Source organism: Conger conger, chromosome 13 (assembly GCF_963514075.1).
Source record: "Conger conger chromosome 13, fConCon1.1, whole genome shotgun sequence".
NCBI classification, from domain to species: Eukaryota; Metazoa; Chordata; class Actinopteri; order Anguilliformes; family Congridae; genus Conger; species Conger conger.
In genome coordinates, this window is record NC_083772.1 from 13,585,934 (window position 1) to 13,607,148 (window position 21,215).

The 21,215-nt window shown below is 45.0% G+C and overlaps 1 protein-coding gene across 1 annotated transcript in view; it reads right to left on the reverse strand.

Moving 5' to 3' along the window:
• tmprss13a (transmembrane serine protease 13a) overlaps window positions 1–10,403 on the reverse strand; it is a 16,765-nt gene extending 6,362 nt beyond the window's left edge. The window contains exons 1-11 of the mRNA XM_061217444.1: window positions 10,138–10,403; window positions 5,397–5,556; window positions 4,957–5,067; window positions 4,383–4,586; window positions 3,603–3,729; window positions 2,558–2,653; window positions 2,298–2,341; window positions 1,677–1,839; window positions 894–1,072; window positions 643–741; window positions 1–141 (exon numbers count right to left, since the gene is read on the reverse strand). The exon at window positions 1–141 is cut by the window's left edge and continues 5 nt beyond it. Coding sequence (XP_061073428.1) covers window positions 1–141; window positions 643–741; window positions 894–1,072; window positions 1,677–1,839; window positions 2,298–2,341; window positions 2,558–2,653; window positions 3,603–3,729; window positions 4,383–4,586; window positions 4,957–5,067; window positions 5,397–5,556; window positions 10,138–10,275 — 1,462 coding nt within the window. The 5' untranslated portion in view covers window positions 10,276–10,403. The remainder of the gene's footprint in view (window positions 142–642; window positions 742–893; window positions 1,073–1,676; window positions 1,840–2,297; window positions 2,342–2,557; window positions 2,654–3,602; window positions 3,730–4,382; window positions 4,587–4,956; window positions 5,068–5,396; window positions 5,557–10,137) is intronic.
• Between the last annotated feature and the right edge of the window lie 10,812 nt (window positions 10,404–21,215).

A 21,215-nucleotide genomic window follows, 5' to 3' on the forward strand; every position in this document is an offset into this window, starting at 1 on the left:
AGGAGTCTCTGCCCCCCTCCTCCAGGTTGCCGGCACACAGCATGTTTTTGGACAAGTTTCCGTCGTAGACCCTGCTGCTGTTACAGACACCGGTGTCAATGAGGTCTACCTTCACCTCCATCAGAGTCCGGGAGCCTTCTTCTGCACACACACACACACACAGATAAACACACACGCACACAGATAAACACACACACGCACACACACAGATAAATACACACACGCACACACAAATAAACACACTCAGACACAGATATATACACACACGCATACACAGATAAACACACCACACCAAATCTCTCCATCAGAAATGCTGCAGTCTCGACTCAACCCAAATGCTGACATTCCTGGAATGGTTACACTGATCTGTGTCTGCCATTAACCTTGGCATGATGATACGCTGTCACTCAAGGTCCGCCCTGACCTTGATTCCCCAGTGCAGGCTCTTGCCAGATAATGATCACATGATCCCAGTTCCCACTGGTTCTCTGAAAGTGTCTTCCACAGCTGCCAACCCATCTTTTTATTCTCCAGTTCTACTCACCTTTCCCCTCTCTCCCTCCCCGGTTCTCCCTCCCTCCATCCCCAACTTTCTCTCTCCCTCCCTCCCTCTCTCAACAGCTTTCTCCCTCCCTCTCTCACCGACTCTTTCCTCGGTCCTCCCGTAGCCCGTGGTCCAGCACTTATCCCTGATGCTGAATCTCTGGTTGAAGGCAGGCAGACAGACTGGCTGGATGGTGGCTGGAACACACACACCATACAAAACACACGCACACAAAAAACAACACACACACACACACAAAAACATTAGTATAATGTTTCCTAATAGACAGAGAGCCCCTCGTGACTAATCTACAGGGAAGTGCATTATCTGCACTAATAGCCAGACTCACATGAAAAAGCTACGGGCTCAGTGAGCTTCAGCAGGGCGATGTCCTGGTCATTTGTCTTGCTGTCGTAGTTCTCATTCAGGATGATGCTCTCCACATAGTACGGGGTGGGCAGATTGTCCTGGGTGAAGTTCCCCAGGTACACCTTCCAAATGGAGGCGTCTGATCCAGAGGGGCTGGACCTACAGACAGCAGGGAGAGCCATTGATGAAGCGACTACGCCAAAGACTGCAGTTTCTCCAGTGGTGGAGCACACCAAAGTGCCTGCACCTGTGCAGAGGACACTGCACAAGACCACAAGCTACCATCATGCTACAGGAGGGCTAGATCCCTTGCCAGAGTAGAACTAGCAACAAGCTACAGCAGAGTTAGCACCATGCTACAGGAAATCTAGCACCACACAACAGGAGAGTGAACATTGCCTGGAGGGGCATTCTTCACTGATGATGTCTAGGCAGCTATTGAGTATGTAGAGGGCTGGAGGCTATTTATGCATTTCCCCGTTTAAAAGACCAAGAGTGGCAAAGCCAGTTATAGTGAACACCAAGTACCTGTACACATTTTTTTTAAATCTCCATGCTTTCTTGAAACACACACACACACATGAAAAGTGCCTAAAAAGGTACAAATGCTTGTCACTGGGGCAGTACCCTACAAAATATGCATTATAAATATTTTAGTCAATACAGCGTGTTGAATCCCACACGGACGTGAGTTTTTTTCACATTAAACGTTTTTTAACACGCAGCCAGTTTCGGCCGTGCGGCAGCGCACGTCAGCGCTGACCTCGGGAAGCAGTGAGCCGCCGTCACAACAAAGTCTGGAGCCACCAGGGATCCTCCGCAGACATGGGCCCCCAGATAGTGCAGCGAGGCCTGCCAAGGCCAGTCCCCGCCCTGGGCCGCCGTGCCCCCGATGATCCGGGCAGTGGACTGCTGATTGCCACAGTCTGGGCAGGAACCGGGAAAGGAACCGGGGCAGGAACCGGGGCGGGAACAAACAGAACGGGGGAATTCACGGTAAGCTTATAATTACACCACAACATTTTTAATCTTCTGTACCGGGTGATGTGGGGGGGGGGGGGGGGGGGAAATGGAGGTCACGTTCTTTAAAGTATTGGGACGCGTCCAATATTCGGTGACACACAATCACTTGAATTAATACATTGTAGGTGTGTTCTGCATTCCCACATAATCAGGCATGTACCTGGTTTTGTGACCTGGATTCAGAGCACCAGAAACTGGGTCATTTCTGGAAACACACTCAGACAAAGCAGATTGTCTATCTGACAAGGACCCCATTAGCTATTCGTTTACCAAAAGACTCCAGAATTTGCTAATTTCTGGCCTACAAAATGGTCCACGCTGCTTTAAAGTGCTAATGTTTCAATGCTAGAAAATCTCGTACCAACACACGCCAGGGAGACGGTCTTTTCTCCAGGACAGGAAGAACTGTGACACAAAGGAGACAAGGCAACATAAGAGCATGCAGAAACACCAGAGCAAAGATCACACAGTCAACTTCCTCCCTCCACAAGTGCCCATTGGTCATGGCCAGCGTGAGAGCCAATGGGGATGAGGCATTTATGATACTGTAATCGTGTGAGGTTTAACAGTAATGCGCTGTAACACACTGTCTCTGTGGAGGCAGGCATGCTGGGGCCGTACCTGACGTTGACCAGTCCGTGGATGGGGCGAGACCCTCTTGCAGTCACTGTGAGCGCAGTGAGGGGCTGGCTGTCTATACTTCCAGTCTTATAGCTCCTGCGGGGGAGAATGAACACACACAGACATATGCCACACACACGTACGCGCACACACACAGATATGCCACACACACGCACACAAACACACACACACACACAATTTTGTGAGTGGAAAATGTGATAGAATATGAATTAATACTGTATATATGTGCCAGTTCACCCTGAACCGGAGCAAAAGTTCACTTTCTAGTCTTGGCCAGGAGGGGACAGGGTATGCACATTTGATTGGCTGTTCACAATGAGGAACTGGAGTAACTGCATAACTACTCATAAGGCTCACATGCATACATTTTCTGTTCCTGGTTTTAGTATCTAAAATAGCCACAAGATTTGCAAAGAGAAGTGATGTAAGTTTTTTTTTAAGTCCCTAACCCTGCCTCCAGAAAGCCCCAAACGGTCAGCTCTCTGTGTTAACATTTAGCAACGTCCGATAATTATCCAAATCATACGTCATGTCATGTGGGAAATCGCTTTACTAAACAGTTCATAAAAATTGCACTTTGACTCTAAAATATACATACTTCGACCAAAATGTTATTCTTTTGAACCTGAATCAGTATGGAACACAAATCAAAAGCTCCAAGACCATATGAAAAGCTGAAAAACAGGAAAACTTTGCGAGTGGGCCTTTAGGAAACCGAATTCTGGCGGTCTGTAGCGCAGTGGTTAAAGTCCATAACTGGGACCCGCAAGGTCGGTGGTTCAATCCCCGGTGTGGCCGCAATAAGATCCGCACAGCCGTTGGGCCCTTGAGCAAGGCCTTAACCCTGCATTGCTTAGTCTAATCAACTGTACGCCGCTCTGGATAAGAGTGCCTGCTAAATGCCATTAATGTAATGTAATGTAATGTAATGTACTGTAGTGTAATGTAATGAAATGTAATGAAATGTAATGTAATGCAATGTAATGTAATGAAATGTAATGTAACGGAGCAGGGGGACTCTTACTTTCGGAAGCCCATCTGGGCGCAGGTGTTGTCTGCGTACTCCTGGCTCCAGCCCTCCGAGCACACCGGCAGGAAACGGCCGTCCTGGGCCGTCTTCACCATCAGACCTGCCTCCCGTCCGAACCGCACTGCAGAGAGAGGGAGGGGAGCGATGGGGGTCAGAAAGACGGGAAAGAGACGGATGGAGGAAGAAGAGGACAAACAGAAGGTAAGAAGCAGAAAGAGAGAGAGAGAGGAAGTAGGGGAAGGCCGTTTTGGATGGGTTAGTATTATTGAGGCAGTATTGTCATTTCTGAGGTCATAGTCCGTTACACATCGTTACGCTGGTTTACACATTTCTGCCTATTTTTGGATGCGATTGCATCTGTTTCAGTCCTCAGCTCTGTCTGTCTGTCCTTTTTTGCCTCTGTCTCACTGTCTGTATATGCAGTTGTCTGTAAATATAAATCTGGTTGTCTGGCACGTGCGTGTGTGCATGTGTGGGAGAGCTATGTGTGAGTGTGTCCGTGCGTGAGAGAGCTGTGTGTGCGTGTGTGCGTGCGTGTGTGTGTGAGAGAGCTGTGTGTGCGTGCGTGCGTGCGTGCGTGCATGTGTCCGTGCGTGCGTGTGTGTGTGAGAGAGCTGTGCATGCGTGCGTGCGTGCGTGTGTGTGTGAGAGAGTTGTGCGTGCGTGCGTGTGTGTGTGTGAGAGAGTTGTGCGTGCGTGCGTGCGTGCGTGCGTGCGTGCGTGCGTGCGTGTGTGTGCGTGTGTGCGTGCGTGCGTGCGCGTGCGTGCGCTCACCACAGACGGTCTCGTCGCTGCCCATCTCGCAGTCCCGGGTCATGTCGCACAGGACCGTGTCGTTGGGGCAGGAGTCCTGCATGGCCGGGCCGGGCCGGTTCCCCCCGCCGCCGTTCCCGTCTCCGTCTTCATCCGCAGCGCCCCCGTCGAAGTCGACGAGACCGCCGCTGCCGTAGCCCAGCAGGATGCGGGAGCTGTAGTGCACTGTGCGCGGAGAGGCGGAGGGACACGGGGGGAGAAACCTTTCAGTCATTTCGCACAAGCTTGTAGCCGAAGCAATTTACAAAAGTACATTTCACAAGGCCGAAGTAAACACTGTACTACACAGTAAGGGCTAGAGAGGTACAGTGTCTGTTTCTTTTTGTTTTCAAGACTTAAATGTCGAGTTAAATAGAAATATACACCGAGCGATAACTCCGCTCACTAACATAACGGTGAGCTTCGTGACATTCCAGCGAGACAGCCGGTGAATCTACCTTCCCGGTTTCAACTGACCCGCAAGACCGGGACACAGCGAACGCGAAACGCGAATGAAACGAAACAGCCGCGGCCGTCGGCCGTCGCATCGCCTCACCTCCCAGCCAGATGGCGACGCCGAGCAGCACCAGCAGGGCGGCGGTGACCCCGGAGCCGCCGTAGCAGCGGGTCGAGCCACAGCACAGCCTCTTCTGCTTGCGGGGAGGAGCTGGGAGACACAGGGGGGGGACAGGGTCAGACCGCCCGTTAAACATGACACGGCGGCGGTGGCGGCGGCGGTGGACGTTTCCTGCAAACTGGCTCATGAGGGGCGGCACTGTGACACGGGACTAGAACAACAGCAGCGGATGTCCGGTTGAAATAACGGCCCAGCGGCCTGTACCGCAAAGGCAACTTCTTGCGCATTGTCGGGAATCACTACGTATATTGTTTTATTATCATTATTATCGCCAGACATAAGATTCTTACATTCAGAGAGAGGTAGAGATAAGGAGAGACTTGAGTGTGAGTGTGGTCCAGCCGGAGAAGAAAACTTACGCTGTATGTGGTGGGTTGGGTAGGGTCGGATGGGCGGGCCAGGCTGAGGGATGTAGTGGGGTTGGCTGAGGCGATATGGCCCCTCCATTCCATAAACTAGCCCTCCATAAGAGGGGGGCTGGATCTGCACAGCCTCAGAGTATGGAGGAGGGAGGTCACTCTGTAGAAAGGAGGAGGGGGGGGGGCGGTTAAATGAACATCCTGTTGTAGACGTCCATTAAAAGCACAGTCTGTAAGAACTTCAGTCCCCACAATGCCCACAGCTTGAGGTCCTGAGTGAGTCTGATCAAAGGAACACAGGTGAGGGAGCACCTGCTAAAAACTCACCAGTTCCGCCTACTGTAAACCACAAGGAGGAAGTGGCTTCTCTGAGATTATAGTTTCATATTACAATAATGGAATGTTCATGCACCTTACACATTATTCTACTCACTAACTTCATAAAAATTAATCTATTGTGTACAATTCTGGCATTGCATTATTATGCTATATTGTATGATCCTATTGTATTTAATTATATTGTATTAGAGCATTTCATAGTCTATTCTTTATTATTTTGTCATTTGGTCTTTTTACCTACGTAGTGGAGCCAGTGGCAGTTACTAAATATCAGAAACTTAATTTACAAGTGAGGCTATTCGATTTATCAAAAACACTTCTGGTGTACCAAAGTATTATAGGCTACCTAATGAAATGTGATTGACGAATCATTTTCTGAATTACTTCTCCTGCATTTCGACATTGCTAGAAACACCCGGAACTCTGGCAGTGCTCAGACACGAGAGTCTTTGTTTTCTCCTCGATATTCTCACAATGCCTGTGCCATCTCTCCAGGCTCAAAGAGAGGTTTTGACAAACGAAATGAACAATCTATGAAGTCCTGACTACGGTACCTTAAACAGGCGCAAAAACGAACAATCTCTGCCCGCGCTCGGAAAAAACACCCGAAACAAAATGAACAAAAACATAGGATAAAGGAGCGAGGCATGTTTCATGTTTCATCTGGCGAGCTCCATTACAGCCTTCCAGGGCGTCCTCCACCGAGCGACTGGACAAACAGGCTCCCCGTGACCCAAAAAGCCAGTGTCCTGCGGTGGAGCCACTCCTGGAATTATACAACCGCCGGCCCATTGTCCCAACTGTGGGTGCGCACCTGAGCAGCTCGGATTGAGTACAGTATCCCCCCCCGGGGGGGCAGAAGGTCCCACGCGGTTGGGCAGGTCGGTGGTGTCCCACCAGAGAGAGAATGTGGTGCTTAGACCAGACCTGCCAGGCCAGTCCGTGAACTGCAGTCATGTGTCTGCAAAATCCAGACTTCTGACTTCCTCCAACTACCCTGCCCCTAATACAAATACAAAAAGTACTCTCACAAAGAGTATTTCTCTATGAATAAATCAGGACAGGCCTGGCTCTTACCAGAGTACTGGAAAACAAGGTCAATGCAAGAACAGATTGCGGTGCATACCGGATTAAGTTTAAATACTTTCTGCCATTTAAAATAATCCGTGGAGTGTTTACAAATGATAAGATTGGCACACTTTTTATGTAAATTAGCTTCCTCGTTGTCAATAAAGAGATGACGGAATTTATTTTTTAATCTCACCACAATGCTCAATGACACAGCACAACTGTAGGCCCCGCCTACCGAAGCAGAGTCAACACAACTGGCACGTACAACATTCCTAAATGGTCATGGCCCACTTCTCTGGGCTGTGGGGTCAGGCCACGGCCGCGGACCCGGGGGAGTTAATGAGTGAGGAGCGAGAGTCACCCAGCAGACAGAGACAGTACAGATGCCAGGGTCCTCCACCCATATGCAAATACAGGAAACAATGCAGATATGCACAGTGAGAAACCAGTTCCCATACTGTGTGTGTGTGTGTGTGTGCGTGTGTGTGGGGCGGGCAGGGTAAGCATACAACATCACAAAATTCACATAAAGGAGGAAGACCTTTAGTCAGAAATATGGAACCATTTGGGCTGATACAAGCCTGATGGCAACCCTAGAACCACTATACTTTACTCTGCGGGAAGGAGAAAGGACCGGCCAGTTGTAGCGTCCATTTCCTAAAAGCATTTATCCTCCCCACACACTTCGGAAAGACTGCTGTGTGTGACTGCTGTGTGAGGTCTCTTTTTTTAAAAATAGAACAAGCATAGCTGTCGTACTGGAGAGCACAAATGCAGTCTGACCCGTTTGAAACGACCAAGAAGAATTTCATGTCTCATGTGATGTCACTGACGTCACGATTCCCCCATCGCCAGCCCACATCTTTTTATTTTATTGTAGATTTTTGACTCCATTGCCAATTTTACCATGTTGTCACATTGCTATTATACCACTAACACCTGTATTTTTGTAATTGTACACTCAGTGAGCACTAGACCTATTTTTTAGACTTCTGATGGCAGGATTTTTTGCTAACTCTAGAGACTAGTGTGTGTGAAAATCCCAGGAGATCAACAGTTTCTGAGACACTTAAACCACCCTCTCTGCCACCAACAATCATTCCACAGTCAAAGTCACTGAGATCACATTTTTGCCCATTCTGATGGTTGATGTAAGCCACCCGCAAGGTCGGTGGTTCGATCCCCAGTGTAGCCACAATAAGATCCATACAGCTGTTGGGCCTTTGAGCAAGGCCCTTAACCCTGCATTGCTCCATTGGAGGATCCTGAGACTGCTTAGTCTAAATCAACTGTAAGTTGCTTTGGATAAAAGTGTCAGCCAAATGATTGTAATGATTGTATGCATTGCACTGCTGCCAGAAAATTGGCTGATTAGATAATCGCATGAATAAGTAGGTGTAATGAAGTAAAAATGTTCCTAATAAAGTGAGTGTATATTACATTTGTCACACTGTCCTGTTTACCATGGACCAGGATGACAGTAGGTTTTATATGTCATTCTGTTATTCTTGGCAATTGTTCAATGTATGCACACCAGTTATCTCAGCTATGCACGATTAAATAGTCAAACAAATAAACAGGAAGCAGACCAAGGGTAGCAGAACTCTCACCAGCAAACCACTGACTTTGGCTTTATAAACCCAAAATGGTTCTACACAGCAAGCCACGCAGTGTGTTACAGTACAGGACAGCTACCACCAATCGGAGGACCTCGAGTGACAGCGTATCATCATGACTGAACCTGCAGCTTGGCCCAGGGTGGGCGGGGTTGGATGGTAAAATACATTGTTGGGAGGAACTAATGGAGCAGTAACCTGAGGATACAAGGTCAGCTGAAGCCCACCCACCTCTCCACAGGAAGACAAAGCCAATTGTTCTTCTCCCCTGCTGTCCCCTGCTCACAGTTGGCCGGTGAAAGGCCTTGACAGAGCTCAGCTGTTCTTCAGCTCAGCTAATGTAAGTTTGGTGTGAACAACCCCCCCCCTCCACAAAGACAATCACTGCAGTGCAGAACCAATTCTATGCCCAAAACTCCCCAAGCTAAGCCTGCCAGTGACTTGCCTCACACACAGCTTCCTTGCCAGATTCTCCTTTCAATCATCATCTTTCAGGTGTCTGTTTCTCGGCAGGAACTCAGAATTAGAAACAGACCAATAACACGAAAACAGCCATACTGCTGAGCAGTCTTCCACAAGGAAACATAGCCTGTGGTACAATGCCCTCAGATTGTGCAAAATGGTGTATAATTGTCAGCAAAAATAAAATAAATAAATAAATAAATAACATCAAACCCACAAGTAATAATAATAATAATAATAATAATAATAATAATAATAATAATAATTATTATTATTATTATTATTATTATTATAGTAATACATACATTTTTATGTATTTTTTTATTTGTATTATTCACAAAGCCGTATGCTTTACATGTGTAAAAAGCGGTTTCATAAGACTTCTTCCTGTAGCTGACATCTCATGTTTCAACAATTAACCAAAGGCTATAAATTCAGACTGGTTATGAAATATCTAACAAAAGAGAGATGTACAGAATGTTCTCACTGGACTAACCGAATGCCCTTGTAAAAATGCATACATTTAAATGCAATTAATTAAACGGCAGGAAAAACTGAGATAAAGATATATTAAGGGCTATCTTTCCTTTTTTTTAAACTGGCCCAGAAAAGGAAGAGTCCCTATTACCTGGCTCGTCTCAAGCCCCTCTATAGCCAAGACTTTCTCCCTTATTTCGGTCAGAAGTATATAAAAATATAAAGGAAAGCAATCGAGGCTATCGAGGCCTCGGAGCACGAGTTTATGCAAAACATTTCCCAATGTAAATCTGGACCTACCAATAATAAAACAAATCAACGCATTCCATTCCTGCTCTGGGTAGTTTAAATGCTACACTGCGGGAATTGAGTAGGACGCATAACGAAGTGATCCAAACCCAGGATAAAATAATAGGCTACACATGATCATATAATATATGACTGCAACTTGATTTGAGCAACCTGTTCTATCAACTGCTATTATATGTATATATATTTTTTACAACGAAGTGTGAACAGCGATAATACGATGAAATGACATGCACACATAAATAAATGCGCGTGCACACACTCACACACCGCAACGTAAAAAGAAGAAAATACCCTCTGTTCGGCCAGCACCAGCACAACAAGTTCATTGTAACTTCGGAGACCGAAACATTTCATAAAGTGCCACGATCCACCCCATTGTTTGAGGGTACTTGAGAGGTACCCGTTTGTTATACAACCTGGTTCAAGAGGCAAAAAGTCCATCAAGTAGAAGGAGCAGTACCTACCTTGTCATGTTGTGCCATCGGGACTGGGGAGAAGGTGTGCTGGCGAGTGGGAGGTAGGTTTGATCGCACTTCGGTCCCCAGGGGAAAAATCACAGCACACTGACGCTTCTTCGCGACAACTGTATGGCCATCGTTCATTCGCCCAGTCTGTACCTAACCTCCGCGCCTCACCCAGGTGGGCGTCGCCACACCTTTCTCTTTTCTTAATTTCTGTCACCTGGGAAACAGCATGGCAGTGATACGCCTGCTTGACCGGTTCCGGTAGCTGCTGTCTGAAGTTAGAGATACGGGACGCTTACCATCACAGTGACAAAACATGAAATAACTTCATTCCAATTCAGTAGATGTATCTTACCAGTCATAACTGCACACTAAACAAATAAAGTAAGGACTTTTTTACGGGGATCACTGTATGCTGTGTTCAAAGTGACATGATAGGTGTTATATATTTGGCTCGAATAAAGCATTTATTGTAGCCAAATATATATCGGGAAAAGGTGTTTACTTTGCTTTGTAGCATTCTCAGTTGCAGTCAATGTTATGAACTGTATTAAATAAACTTTCCGCCCTGTTTCCGAATAAATATCTCCCTCTGAATCGATGTTTACAAGTCTTGTCACGGTCAAACGTGATCAACGGGTTTGTTACGAGCAGGTGGTTGATAATGCTTTGCTATCCCCCATCGTCCATTTCGGCATAGTTTTCTGTGCAGGAAAACACTCACCGAGTACTTTATTTGGAACATTCATTACACTTTATTACACCTACTTATTCAGATTATCTAATCAGCTCATTGTCTGGCTGCAGTGCAATGCATACAATCATTACAATCATTTGGCTGACACTTTTATCCAAAGCAACTTACAGTTGATTTAGACTAAGCAGTCTCAGTATCCTCCCCTGGAGCAATGCAGGGTTTGGGCCTTGCTCAAGGGCCCAACAGCTGTATGGATCTTATTGTGGCTACACTGGGGATCGAACCACCCACCTTGCGGGTGGCTTACATCAACCATCAGAATGTGGAAAAATGTGATCAAGTGACTTTGACTGTGGAATGATTGTTCATGGTTTGACTATCTCAGAAACTGCTGGTCTCCTGGGATTTTCACGCACACCATTTCATGCACCTTAACCACTACGCTACAGGCCGCCCTATAACTCTAAGTCGATAGGCTACAGCAGTAGAAGTCTACAAAATAAGTCTAATGAATACCTAATGAAGTGCTGGGTGAGTGTACAGTAGCACAGGGCATGAAAAATACTGCAGCACAAACAGAATTTGTGAGAAAGAAAGAAAGAAAGAAAGGGTTAGATTTGCACCCGGTTGTATGTCGCTCTGGATAAGAGCGTCTGCTAAATGCCTTTAACGTAATGTAATGTAACTTGCCTTACATTCCTTCCTACTGGCCGTTCTCATTATATGCACGTCTTTAGAAGTGTGTCACGCCGGGCTTCCTTATGAGAAGAAAATGCAATATTTCCTGTTGGAGAGGGTGACTGCACGTGCACTGTGGTGAAGGTATGATAAGCATTTGTTCTCAGAAGGAAGCACGGTCTGTGACCCAGCACTTTGCTTCGATGAGCGAGAGGTAGGCCTAATTAAACATGCATTATAGCCTGCAGTTCACTCTTGTTTTTTTTATTTAGGGCGATGAGCACTGATTAAATGCATACTGTTTCTTTAAAAGCCTACATTACTATAACTATATTTCATATTAAGTATTTCTTGAGAATTATTATTTTAAAAAAATCATAATTATGTCTGACATTGCAATTAATTCATATGTGAGCACATTTTGCATTGATGTCATCCTCTACATGGTGAATGGTACTTGGTTGGGATTTATATAGCACACACTCCTGCTCCATGTTTCCCAAACTCAGTCCATCCTTTCTGATGGCAATCTCAAGATTTTAACAAGCTGTTGCTTTCTTTTTTTTTAGTTTTGATTTGTATGTTCTGGGGGATTACCCTCTTCAGCCACATTAGCTGTAAATGGCACAAAGAGAAAACATCCCACTTTTCACAGTGTGCTGCATTTCCAGTCATTACATAAAGGTGAGTGCCACCTGAATGGCCCTGCTTAACATCCGAGCCCTGGGCCTAGAATCAGATCCCCTGTCTCCTCTGTCTGGCCCATAGGCGGCAGTATGGAGCTGGTGGTGCCTCTTGATTGAGATTACATTACATTACATTAATGGCATTTGGCAGACACTCTTATCCAGAGCGACGTACAACAAAGTGCATACCCATAACCAGGGATAAGTGCGTTGAAAGACCCTACAGGGAAGTACAATTTCAACTGCTACCAGTACAACAAAGATAAGGACCAGGGCTAATTAGAATTTTTTTTTTTTTTTAAACAAACAAACAAACAAACAAACAAACAAACAAACAAACACAAAAGTATGACCAAACCCCTTAACTAGCCAAAACACTGCTTACCTAGCCAGAGATGGAGCAGAGACACTTCAGGCTCATTCCAATAGCTGAGCCTAGTGGCTAAGGTAAGGTACTGGGACCCAGATGGTTGGTGGTTCAAGCCCCAGTGTAGCCACAATTAGATCAAAACAACAAGGGCCCAACAGCTTGCTTTAACTTCCCTAGGGGACTGTCCCCTGTCTCTGTCTAATCAACTGTATGTTGCTTTGGGTAAAAGTGGGCATTGGTCAACTGTATGTTGCTTTGGGTAAAAGTGGGCATTGGTGAACTTCATGTTGCTTTGGGTAAAAGTGGGCATTGGTGAACTTCATGTTGCTTTGGGTAAAAGTGGGCATTGGTGAACTTCATGTTGCTTTGGGTAAAAGTGGGCATTGGTGAACTTCATGTTGCTTTGGGTAAAAGTGGGCATTGGTGAACTTCATGTTGCTTTGGGTAAAAGTGGGCATTGGTGAACTTCATGTTGCTTTGGGTAAAAGTGGGCGTTGGTCCTGGGCCTAATGTGTGCCATTAAAACATTCCCCACACCGTTACACAACCTACCACAACCGCCTGCACCATTGACACACACGGCAGGATGGGTCCATGGATTTCAAGTCCGAAGACATGCAGGTTAGGGACTACAGATGAAAACATTTTCAGCTTCATTACATTACATTACATTACATTATTGGCATACGCTCTTACCCAGAGTGACATACAGTTGATTAGACTAAGCAGGAGGCAATGCAGGGTTAAGGGCTTTGCTCAACGGCTGTGCGGATTAGAACCACCAACCTTGTGTGTCCCAGTCCTTTACCTTAACCACTACGCTACAGGCCGTCCCACAGCTTCCACATCTATGTAAATGTGCCAGGGTAAACATGCACGAGAACTTCTATTTGCTGTTGTTTTACTGGAAAGTATTTTATTCTTTTGAAAAAAAAAATATTTCAGCTTTAGATTGACGACTTGCAATTATATTTTCTTGCAAATGACCGACTCTTTGATTTCAGGAGCGGTTTCATATGTATGGTCTCGTTGGTTTTTAGGGGAGTTGGGGAAATTGAAAGGCAGTTCAGTGGAATTTCAGTGCCAGTGTTGGTATCTACCTGAACTGCGGTTGTATGCTTTAACTGAGCAAATTGACACAAGGAACACCTCCAGACAAACAAAGTTAAGCATGTGTGAAAAGTTAATCTGAATACTTGTTGAAAAAGCTCTCGTTGAAATTGAGCAAAAAATAAAATAAAATAAAATACTGAAGCAGGTGTGTAAATTTGCCATATATAATCAATATAAGCAAAACGCTTGGATGGGGAACCTATTGAGGAAGCTGCATTTCTCCATTTTTTACATTTACATTTACATTTTTGTCATTTAGCAGACGCTTTTAATCCAAAGCGATTTACAAGTGCATAGGTTCTTCCACAAGTTAAAGCATCACATCCATAACTAGTAAAATACACATGAAGTGTTGTTCTAAACATATAGTCATCATGTTTATTCATCATTTCTATTCATGGTTATGTTGTATGACCAACAGAGAGAGCCCATTTCTGCTAATTCTACTAATTTGCAGCTCAACAGGATTTTTAGCAGTTGAATGAGGTGTGCTTTGCTAAGGCTGGAGTGAAAGTCTACAGGACAGTAGATCTCCAGGAACAGGGTTGGTGACCGCTGTTCGAAAGCATTCCTGTTTGAAAATGCTGTTATGAAGATGCTGAACTCTTTCACTTTCATGCTCTCTTCGCACATTTAACATTTTTCAAGTGCGACAGTATCAAAATAATAAATACTGTGATGCCTGAACAACTGGTGAAGGAGAACCTTGAGTCTATGCTGATTCATTATTACATTAATGGCATTTGGCAGACGCTCTTATCCAGAGCGACGTACAGTTGATTAGACTAAGCAGGAGACAATCCTCCCCTGGAGCAATGCAGGGTTAAGGGCCTTGCTCAAGGGTCCAACAGCTGTGCGGATCTTATTGTGGCTACACCGGGGATCAAACCACCAACCTTGTGTGTCCCAGTCATGTACCTTAACCACTACGCTACATTTTCTGCAGTTTTCGCCCACTTTCCAGTTTACGATGATAATAATGGATGCATTTATATAAAACCTATTCCTCTTTTGTTCTCAAACAGTTTTACAGTGAACTGGTGGCCATTTTGTACCAGAATGAGAACCCCGCATATGCATATACTTCAATGTTTTGGTTATATTTTATGCTAGAATCCCTTTTTAGAATCACCAAGTTTTAAGTGAACAAACAGGACATCACTGAAGGAACAAACCTGATAGTTATACCAGCAGCTATGAAGCTCAGTAAATCTGACCAATGCATTACCGATATCATACATCAGATATAATGTTTCACCAAACAGCTCTGATGTGGCTTTCGACAGTGTGGGATTACTGTTTGACCTTTTCAGAAAAATTGTTTCACTGGAAGTGTTATCTGCGTTTGGCATTGGTATGAACTGCAGCTGTGCAACTGGGGAAAGCACACATCAGGAGAAGTACGAACACTTTTTACTGATCCACCTGCCAGGTCTGAATTGGGGCGATTAATGATCATCATCATTGGGCCTGGAGTGAACACCGACCGGCTGGTATTCGTGTTCCCTCAGCAAGAGTGACGTCGAGAAAATGGTATCGTTTGCTTCCTACTTATTGACATTTCCAAAGTCTGCCTCTAGGGGGAGACGTTGTACTGTGGCTACGTCAGCAATCACAGCCAGAGCAGCCGGCCTACCGAACACGACGGCGTGGCTGGTAGGTGCCCGTCTCACCACGCAAAACTGCGTAAAGCACGATACCTGTGCTCTGACCTGGCTCTGACAAGGGGTCCCGGTGGTAGACTGCAGAGCGGAAATGAGCAGGGGGTAGCTAAAGGACACTGAGAAAACCTGTGCTTTTCCACACCCGCCTGAAACCACGGAGGTGGAATGGACTCACAAGTACGAGTTGCTGTTCCAAAGATTAAGATAAAATCTTAAAAAGTAAAAGCCAAAACACAAAAAAGGCAGTCTTTAACAATCAGTAGAAAGTGGGGGAGTTAGAAAGGGTTGTCTGGTCCAGAAACCATTCACAGCTTACTCAGAGTGACTGAAACTAAACCATGAAATGCCTGGGGACTTCTCAGATCTAAAGCACCCACGCCCACAGACAGACACCAAGGCACTTCAAACACACAACAGAAATGGCTGTTGCAACGTGGAAAACCGTCAGCATGGCAATATGGAGCCGCCAAAATAGACGTCAATAAGAGCAGTCAGAGACTGCACAAAGACAGCCACAAACCACATGCACAGGTCAATGCAGATCCACATCTTATGCTTTCTTTCTGACCTTTCCTTTCCTTGCTTCAAGGAGGGGGGGAATCCCAGATGAAATATTCAATCAATTCAATTTAATTCAATTCAATTTTATTTGTATAGCGCTTTTTACAAAGGGCCTTTATCGCAAAGCAGCTTTACAGAGAAACCGGGCCCCAAGAGTACACATAGGGCAACAGTGGCAAGGAAGAACTCCCTGGAAACAGGAAGAAACCTTGAGCAGAACCTGACTCAGTAGGGGAACCCATCTGTAGCTGGTTGACTCCAGTTTGTAGAAACAATGGTTTTAAACAGAAAACCAGATTAAATAAAAGTACATAAATGTCCAATAACTTGAAGCACAGATGAGGTTGAGGGATGGCAGGAGCACCAATAGGTGGCACTGTCAGGCAAGGGGACAGCCTTGGTGCTACAGCTGAATCAGCAGTGGCAGGAGGGAGTTGTACGGCTGGTCTTGGGCTGGAGCTCCGGGCCTGGAGGGGGGGCGCAGGAAAAGTTGGGCTAGCACTCCAGGCAGGTGCCCAGAGCAGGGAGAAGAGGAAAGTAACATTGTTAGGGGGGTCCAGATAGTAATAGTTCAATCGCAGCAGGAGGGAGAGGTACCTGCATGTGATAAGGAGAACCCCGGCAGAATAAGGCTATGGCAGCGTAGCTAAGGGAAACAGAGGCAGTGGCCAACACAGTCATGAGGGCAGACTTGAGACGGTCACCACCAGACCATGACTGGTTATGCTTAACACAGCACTACCAACAATGATCCACTGACAGCACTGACCGCCAAGTCCACCAGAGACTCTATAGATATGGCAGCCCACCCCAAGTGGCAGTCGTTCAGTTCACTGAGGGAGCATGCCTGAAGAGAAGAGCACTTCCAGTCAAGCCTTCCCAAAACAATTCCAGTTTTCACCAGAGCCTCTATTTCCCATCTGAGCAGAAACGTTTTACCTGCACACACAATAGTGTGATTCATAAACAAACATTGTTTAAGCTGCATTTCGGTTCTGGACGCATCATAGGTGAAGGGACATCTGGTTACGATTTGCACTTTATTGTATGTCACTCTCAGCGTCTGCCAAATGAGTGTAATGTCATGCAATGTGTAACCTGCAACTAGCACAGTTTGAAAATGACATGCAACCATAGACATTTTTTTACCCCAGACAATTGCGGTGCAGTACCTTGTTCATGGACACAACAGTTGATGGAGTTTGAGTGACATCCACAGCTGAGGCTCCCTGCACTTACCATATCATACGCTGTTCTGACTGTAAATGGCCTTTAAGGACTTCACATCATGCTGTGCCCACCTAAAAAGACTGGGAATAAAGACCCTGGCAACCACTGTTACCTTGGTTTTAATCAGATTTTAGTTAAACCAGTAAAACAAAAGCATACAGTACATAATAGCCAGAAACTAGTTGCAAATGGATCACAGTTTTGCATTAATGTCAGGACTGGCAGTTCATTGATATGAACTGACATTACTGTATGTTCCCTGGACTCTTGAGCTGGGTGCCGTCTGGTTTCTATATATCACTTCAGTAACACTAGAATACGGTAAGATAAATGCATAAATGAATTAACTTTAAAAGTGTTAATTAACACCAATCAATCAACCAAATATGAATCCATACATCTATAAAACAAATTGTTCCATTCTAATGGTAGCCTACAGTGTAACAATATACTGCAACATGGGCTCATTAATGGATTAGTTGCAGAGTGTGTCATATTGTTGCCTTGACTGATGTTGTAGGGATGACGGGGTTAACTCATAGATTATTCTATGGACACCATCTTTAATGGTAATCTTTTGTGGTAATTAATGCATTAGATAACATTTAAAAAACATAACTGAAAGTAGTATTAATTTCTATTCCGTAAACCTAACTGACCACTGGCCAGGTGGTCATGTGGTGAATATGAGGAAACAAAAGTGAGACTGTGTGAGGCTGTGTGATTCTGTGAAGAGTTAGCAATTCGAAGAAACAGAAAAACACTGCAGCAGCACGTAGCCCAGGCCAACGCCACAACACAGCTGCATGTATGAAGACACCAGTGAGACGGCACTCAGTGTCTCTTTCAGCGTAACTTTAAGAAAACCCTTTGGGGATTCATGAATCTCACCCTGTTGTTAGTTTGCGTTCATTGTATGTCCCTCTGGATAAGGGAATGTAAAATGTAAATTGTCAGACGAGAGGACCTCAGGAGGGTGGAGCCAATTGCAGGAACCCAAGGAGGCCGGGAGAGAGGTCGGAAATAATAATAATAATAATAATAATAATAATAATAATAATAATCTTGAAGAGGTCGATCAAAAATAACACAACTAGGGAACTCGGAAAAAAAATCCACAAAAAAATAAAATAAAAGAAAATAAATAATCAAAAGAAATCCACAAAGGCAAAAAAACAATAAACTAGGGAACTCGGGCAAACCGGGGGAAACAAAAACGCTTGGAAATCTAGAACTCGAAATCATGCGGATAAATTCAAAAAAGGTGCAAAATGAGGGGACTTAATAACCGAATTAAGACAAACAATGAACTTTCGGGAAAGACAGGGGGACATGAGGGATGGCAGGCCAGACGAACCCGGGTGAACCCTCGCGGTACATTTTTACATTTACATTTTAGTCATTTGGCAGACGCTTTTAATCCAAAGCGACTTACAAGTGCATAGGTTCTACCACAAGTCAAAGCATCACATCCAGAACTAGGAAAATACACCTGGACTGCTGTTCTAAACATATAGTCGTCATCATAAGTGCAATTTTTTTTTTTTTTTTTTTTTGGGGGGGTTAGACAGGGATAGGGGTATCAGAAGGCCACATGTAAGTAAAGGCCACATGTAAGTAAAGGCCACATGTAAGTAAAGGCCACATGTAACCGGAAGAAGGGTGATATCAGTCACGACTGCTGCAGTGAGAGGAAACTGACCAACTACGTCAAAGGCCTTTGTTAGAGGAGTTTTGATTGGGCTATATCCAAGACTTATGTAAATGTTTTAAAACAGAAATGGGACATGACTGAGCACGGTTGTACCGTGTGTATAATTTGCATGCATAAATTGCCTGTATGCCCTGCTGAAAAAAACAGCTGTTTTCAAACGGCTGTCAGCTGGTTGACCTGTTAGACCAGCTCTATACTCAACATGGCGTGACCAGTTCCTGGTTTGTTTTGAAACAGCTGTAGCTCATAGCTGGATTTTACACCGGGGTGTTGTTAAAGTAGTGACTGATAAGGATCAGGGCCACGGCTATTAATGAAAGCGTGCCCAGGATGGAGCACTGTAAATCACAGCAAACTTCCCAACAGCCCGAGCATTCAAAATATAACAAACGCCTCTGTCTATTGAAGGAGCCCTGGCTTCTGAAATGACTCAGCCGTTGCCAGAAAAACAGAAACCAAGAATCAATGATGCATATAGAGTATCTGGGGATAAAAATATATCAGAGAGCGAGAGAAATACAGGAAAGAAATGTTGCTGCTAGGTAAAGGACGGAATGAAAGGAAAGTATTTCCCCACGTAAGCAGAATTTACAGCTACGTTGGAGGGGAACTAACGGCACCTGGCCTCTGGGGATGGAGGCTGCTTGCCGAGAGCTGTTTGTCTTATGGGACGCAATCTCCTCAAATGGCATTACTGCTGTAATTCACAACTTCAGAGTGTGCCCAACAAATGCTGTAATGGTTCTCAGGGCACACAAACTTTTACATTAATGGGAATACATGGTTGAATAGCAGGAGCAATTACTGTGAACCAACCTCTGAGAATCTGACCAATGTCTGCTGCCACCTCTGGTGCGGCCAATCACTGCTAACAAAAGCACCGTTACCGTGCAGATTTGTGCATCATTTAACAAAAGAATCCACAAAGCGCTGTTGTGCAGGGATTTAACACTGCATAATTGGGAAATGAGGGGTTGTTCAGGAGTTAGGTTAGGGTAGAAGCTGTTGTTGAGTCTAGTGATCTTTCCTGTCTTCAAAACCCCCCACCCAGATTTAGAAAAATGTGTTATTGAAATGTATTTTATTTTACTGCGTGTTGTATGATTTTTGTCTGTAATTTTTTGAAAGCAAAGTTTATAGGCATTAAGATAGAAAGTGGGGCATGTGAGAGTATTTTCTGATCTTTGGCTGTTATCAGCGGTTTCTCTGGTTTCCTGGTATTAGTCATTACCCAAAGTACCTTTCACAGTTAATGTCAGCCTGATGAGCAGTGCGTCAGTGTACTGACTACTGATTGCCATCTAACCAACGTGTTCGTGGCAGGACCTGTGTGAAGCCCCAAAGGTCAGTTGACATGGGAGGGGGACATGCTGGTCCCGTGCTTTTCTGCCCTTTGTAAACAGCGCAGCTTCATCGGTGTCTGTGGCTTGCATCGGAAAGTGGGGAGACGATACCTCAATAACATCCGCTGGAAGAGGCTGATAACTCTGTATCGTGTCCAGAATCTGCTCCACCACCGAGTCAGGGCTGAATAAAAGCTGAATCATCCATGGCAGGATGTTGCCTGTCTATTTACATACATGTTGCTGTTCCTCACCCAACATAAGCCCACAGTCTGGGAATTTTTAAAACCGCAAAGTTCTAGTGATCTGATTGAACCATGTCAGTTGGAGGGGGTACATCAAAGTGCATGAAAGCCAGGTCGTCATATCCCTCCCACATTCAGGATGACTGTGCTGGGGTGCTTTGTTTCTGTTGAAATTAATCGTCCTGTGTCACTGTTATCATGTCACACTCAGGAAACCATGGGAGAGAAAATCTGTATTTCAGATAAAATCAGATGAGATTGGGAAAGTTTCTAAACCAGAGAAAGGGTAAGAACTTCTAGTGGAAAAACTATCATGGGTCACAAATAACCACATCAATGTAAAGACGCACAAAGACCTGACAGATCTAGCCAAGCAGTCACTTAGTTTGCCCTTATGTGCCCTTCAACCCATGGTCCTCTTTCCTTATACTTCCATATTCACTCCCTACTTCATTACTGTTCCATTACTGCTGCCCTTGTGTGCTTCATACACACAGATACACATACACACATGCACACACACACACATGCACACATATACACACATGCACATACACATTTACATACACACATACACACATATACACACATGCACATACACACATATACACACATGCACATACACATTTACATACACACATACACACACACACACACATGCACACATATACACACATGCACATACACATTTACATACACACATGCACACATATACACACATGCACATACACATTTACATACACACACACACACACATGGACACATATACACACATGC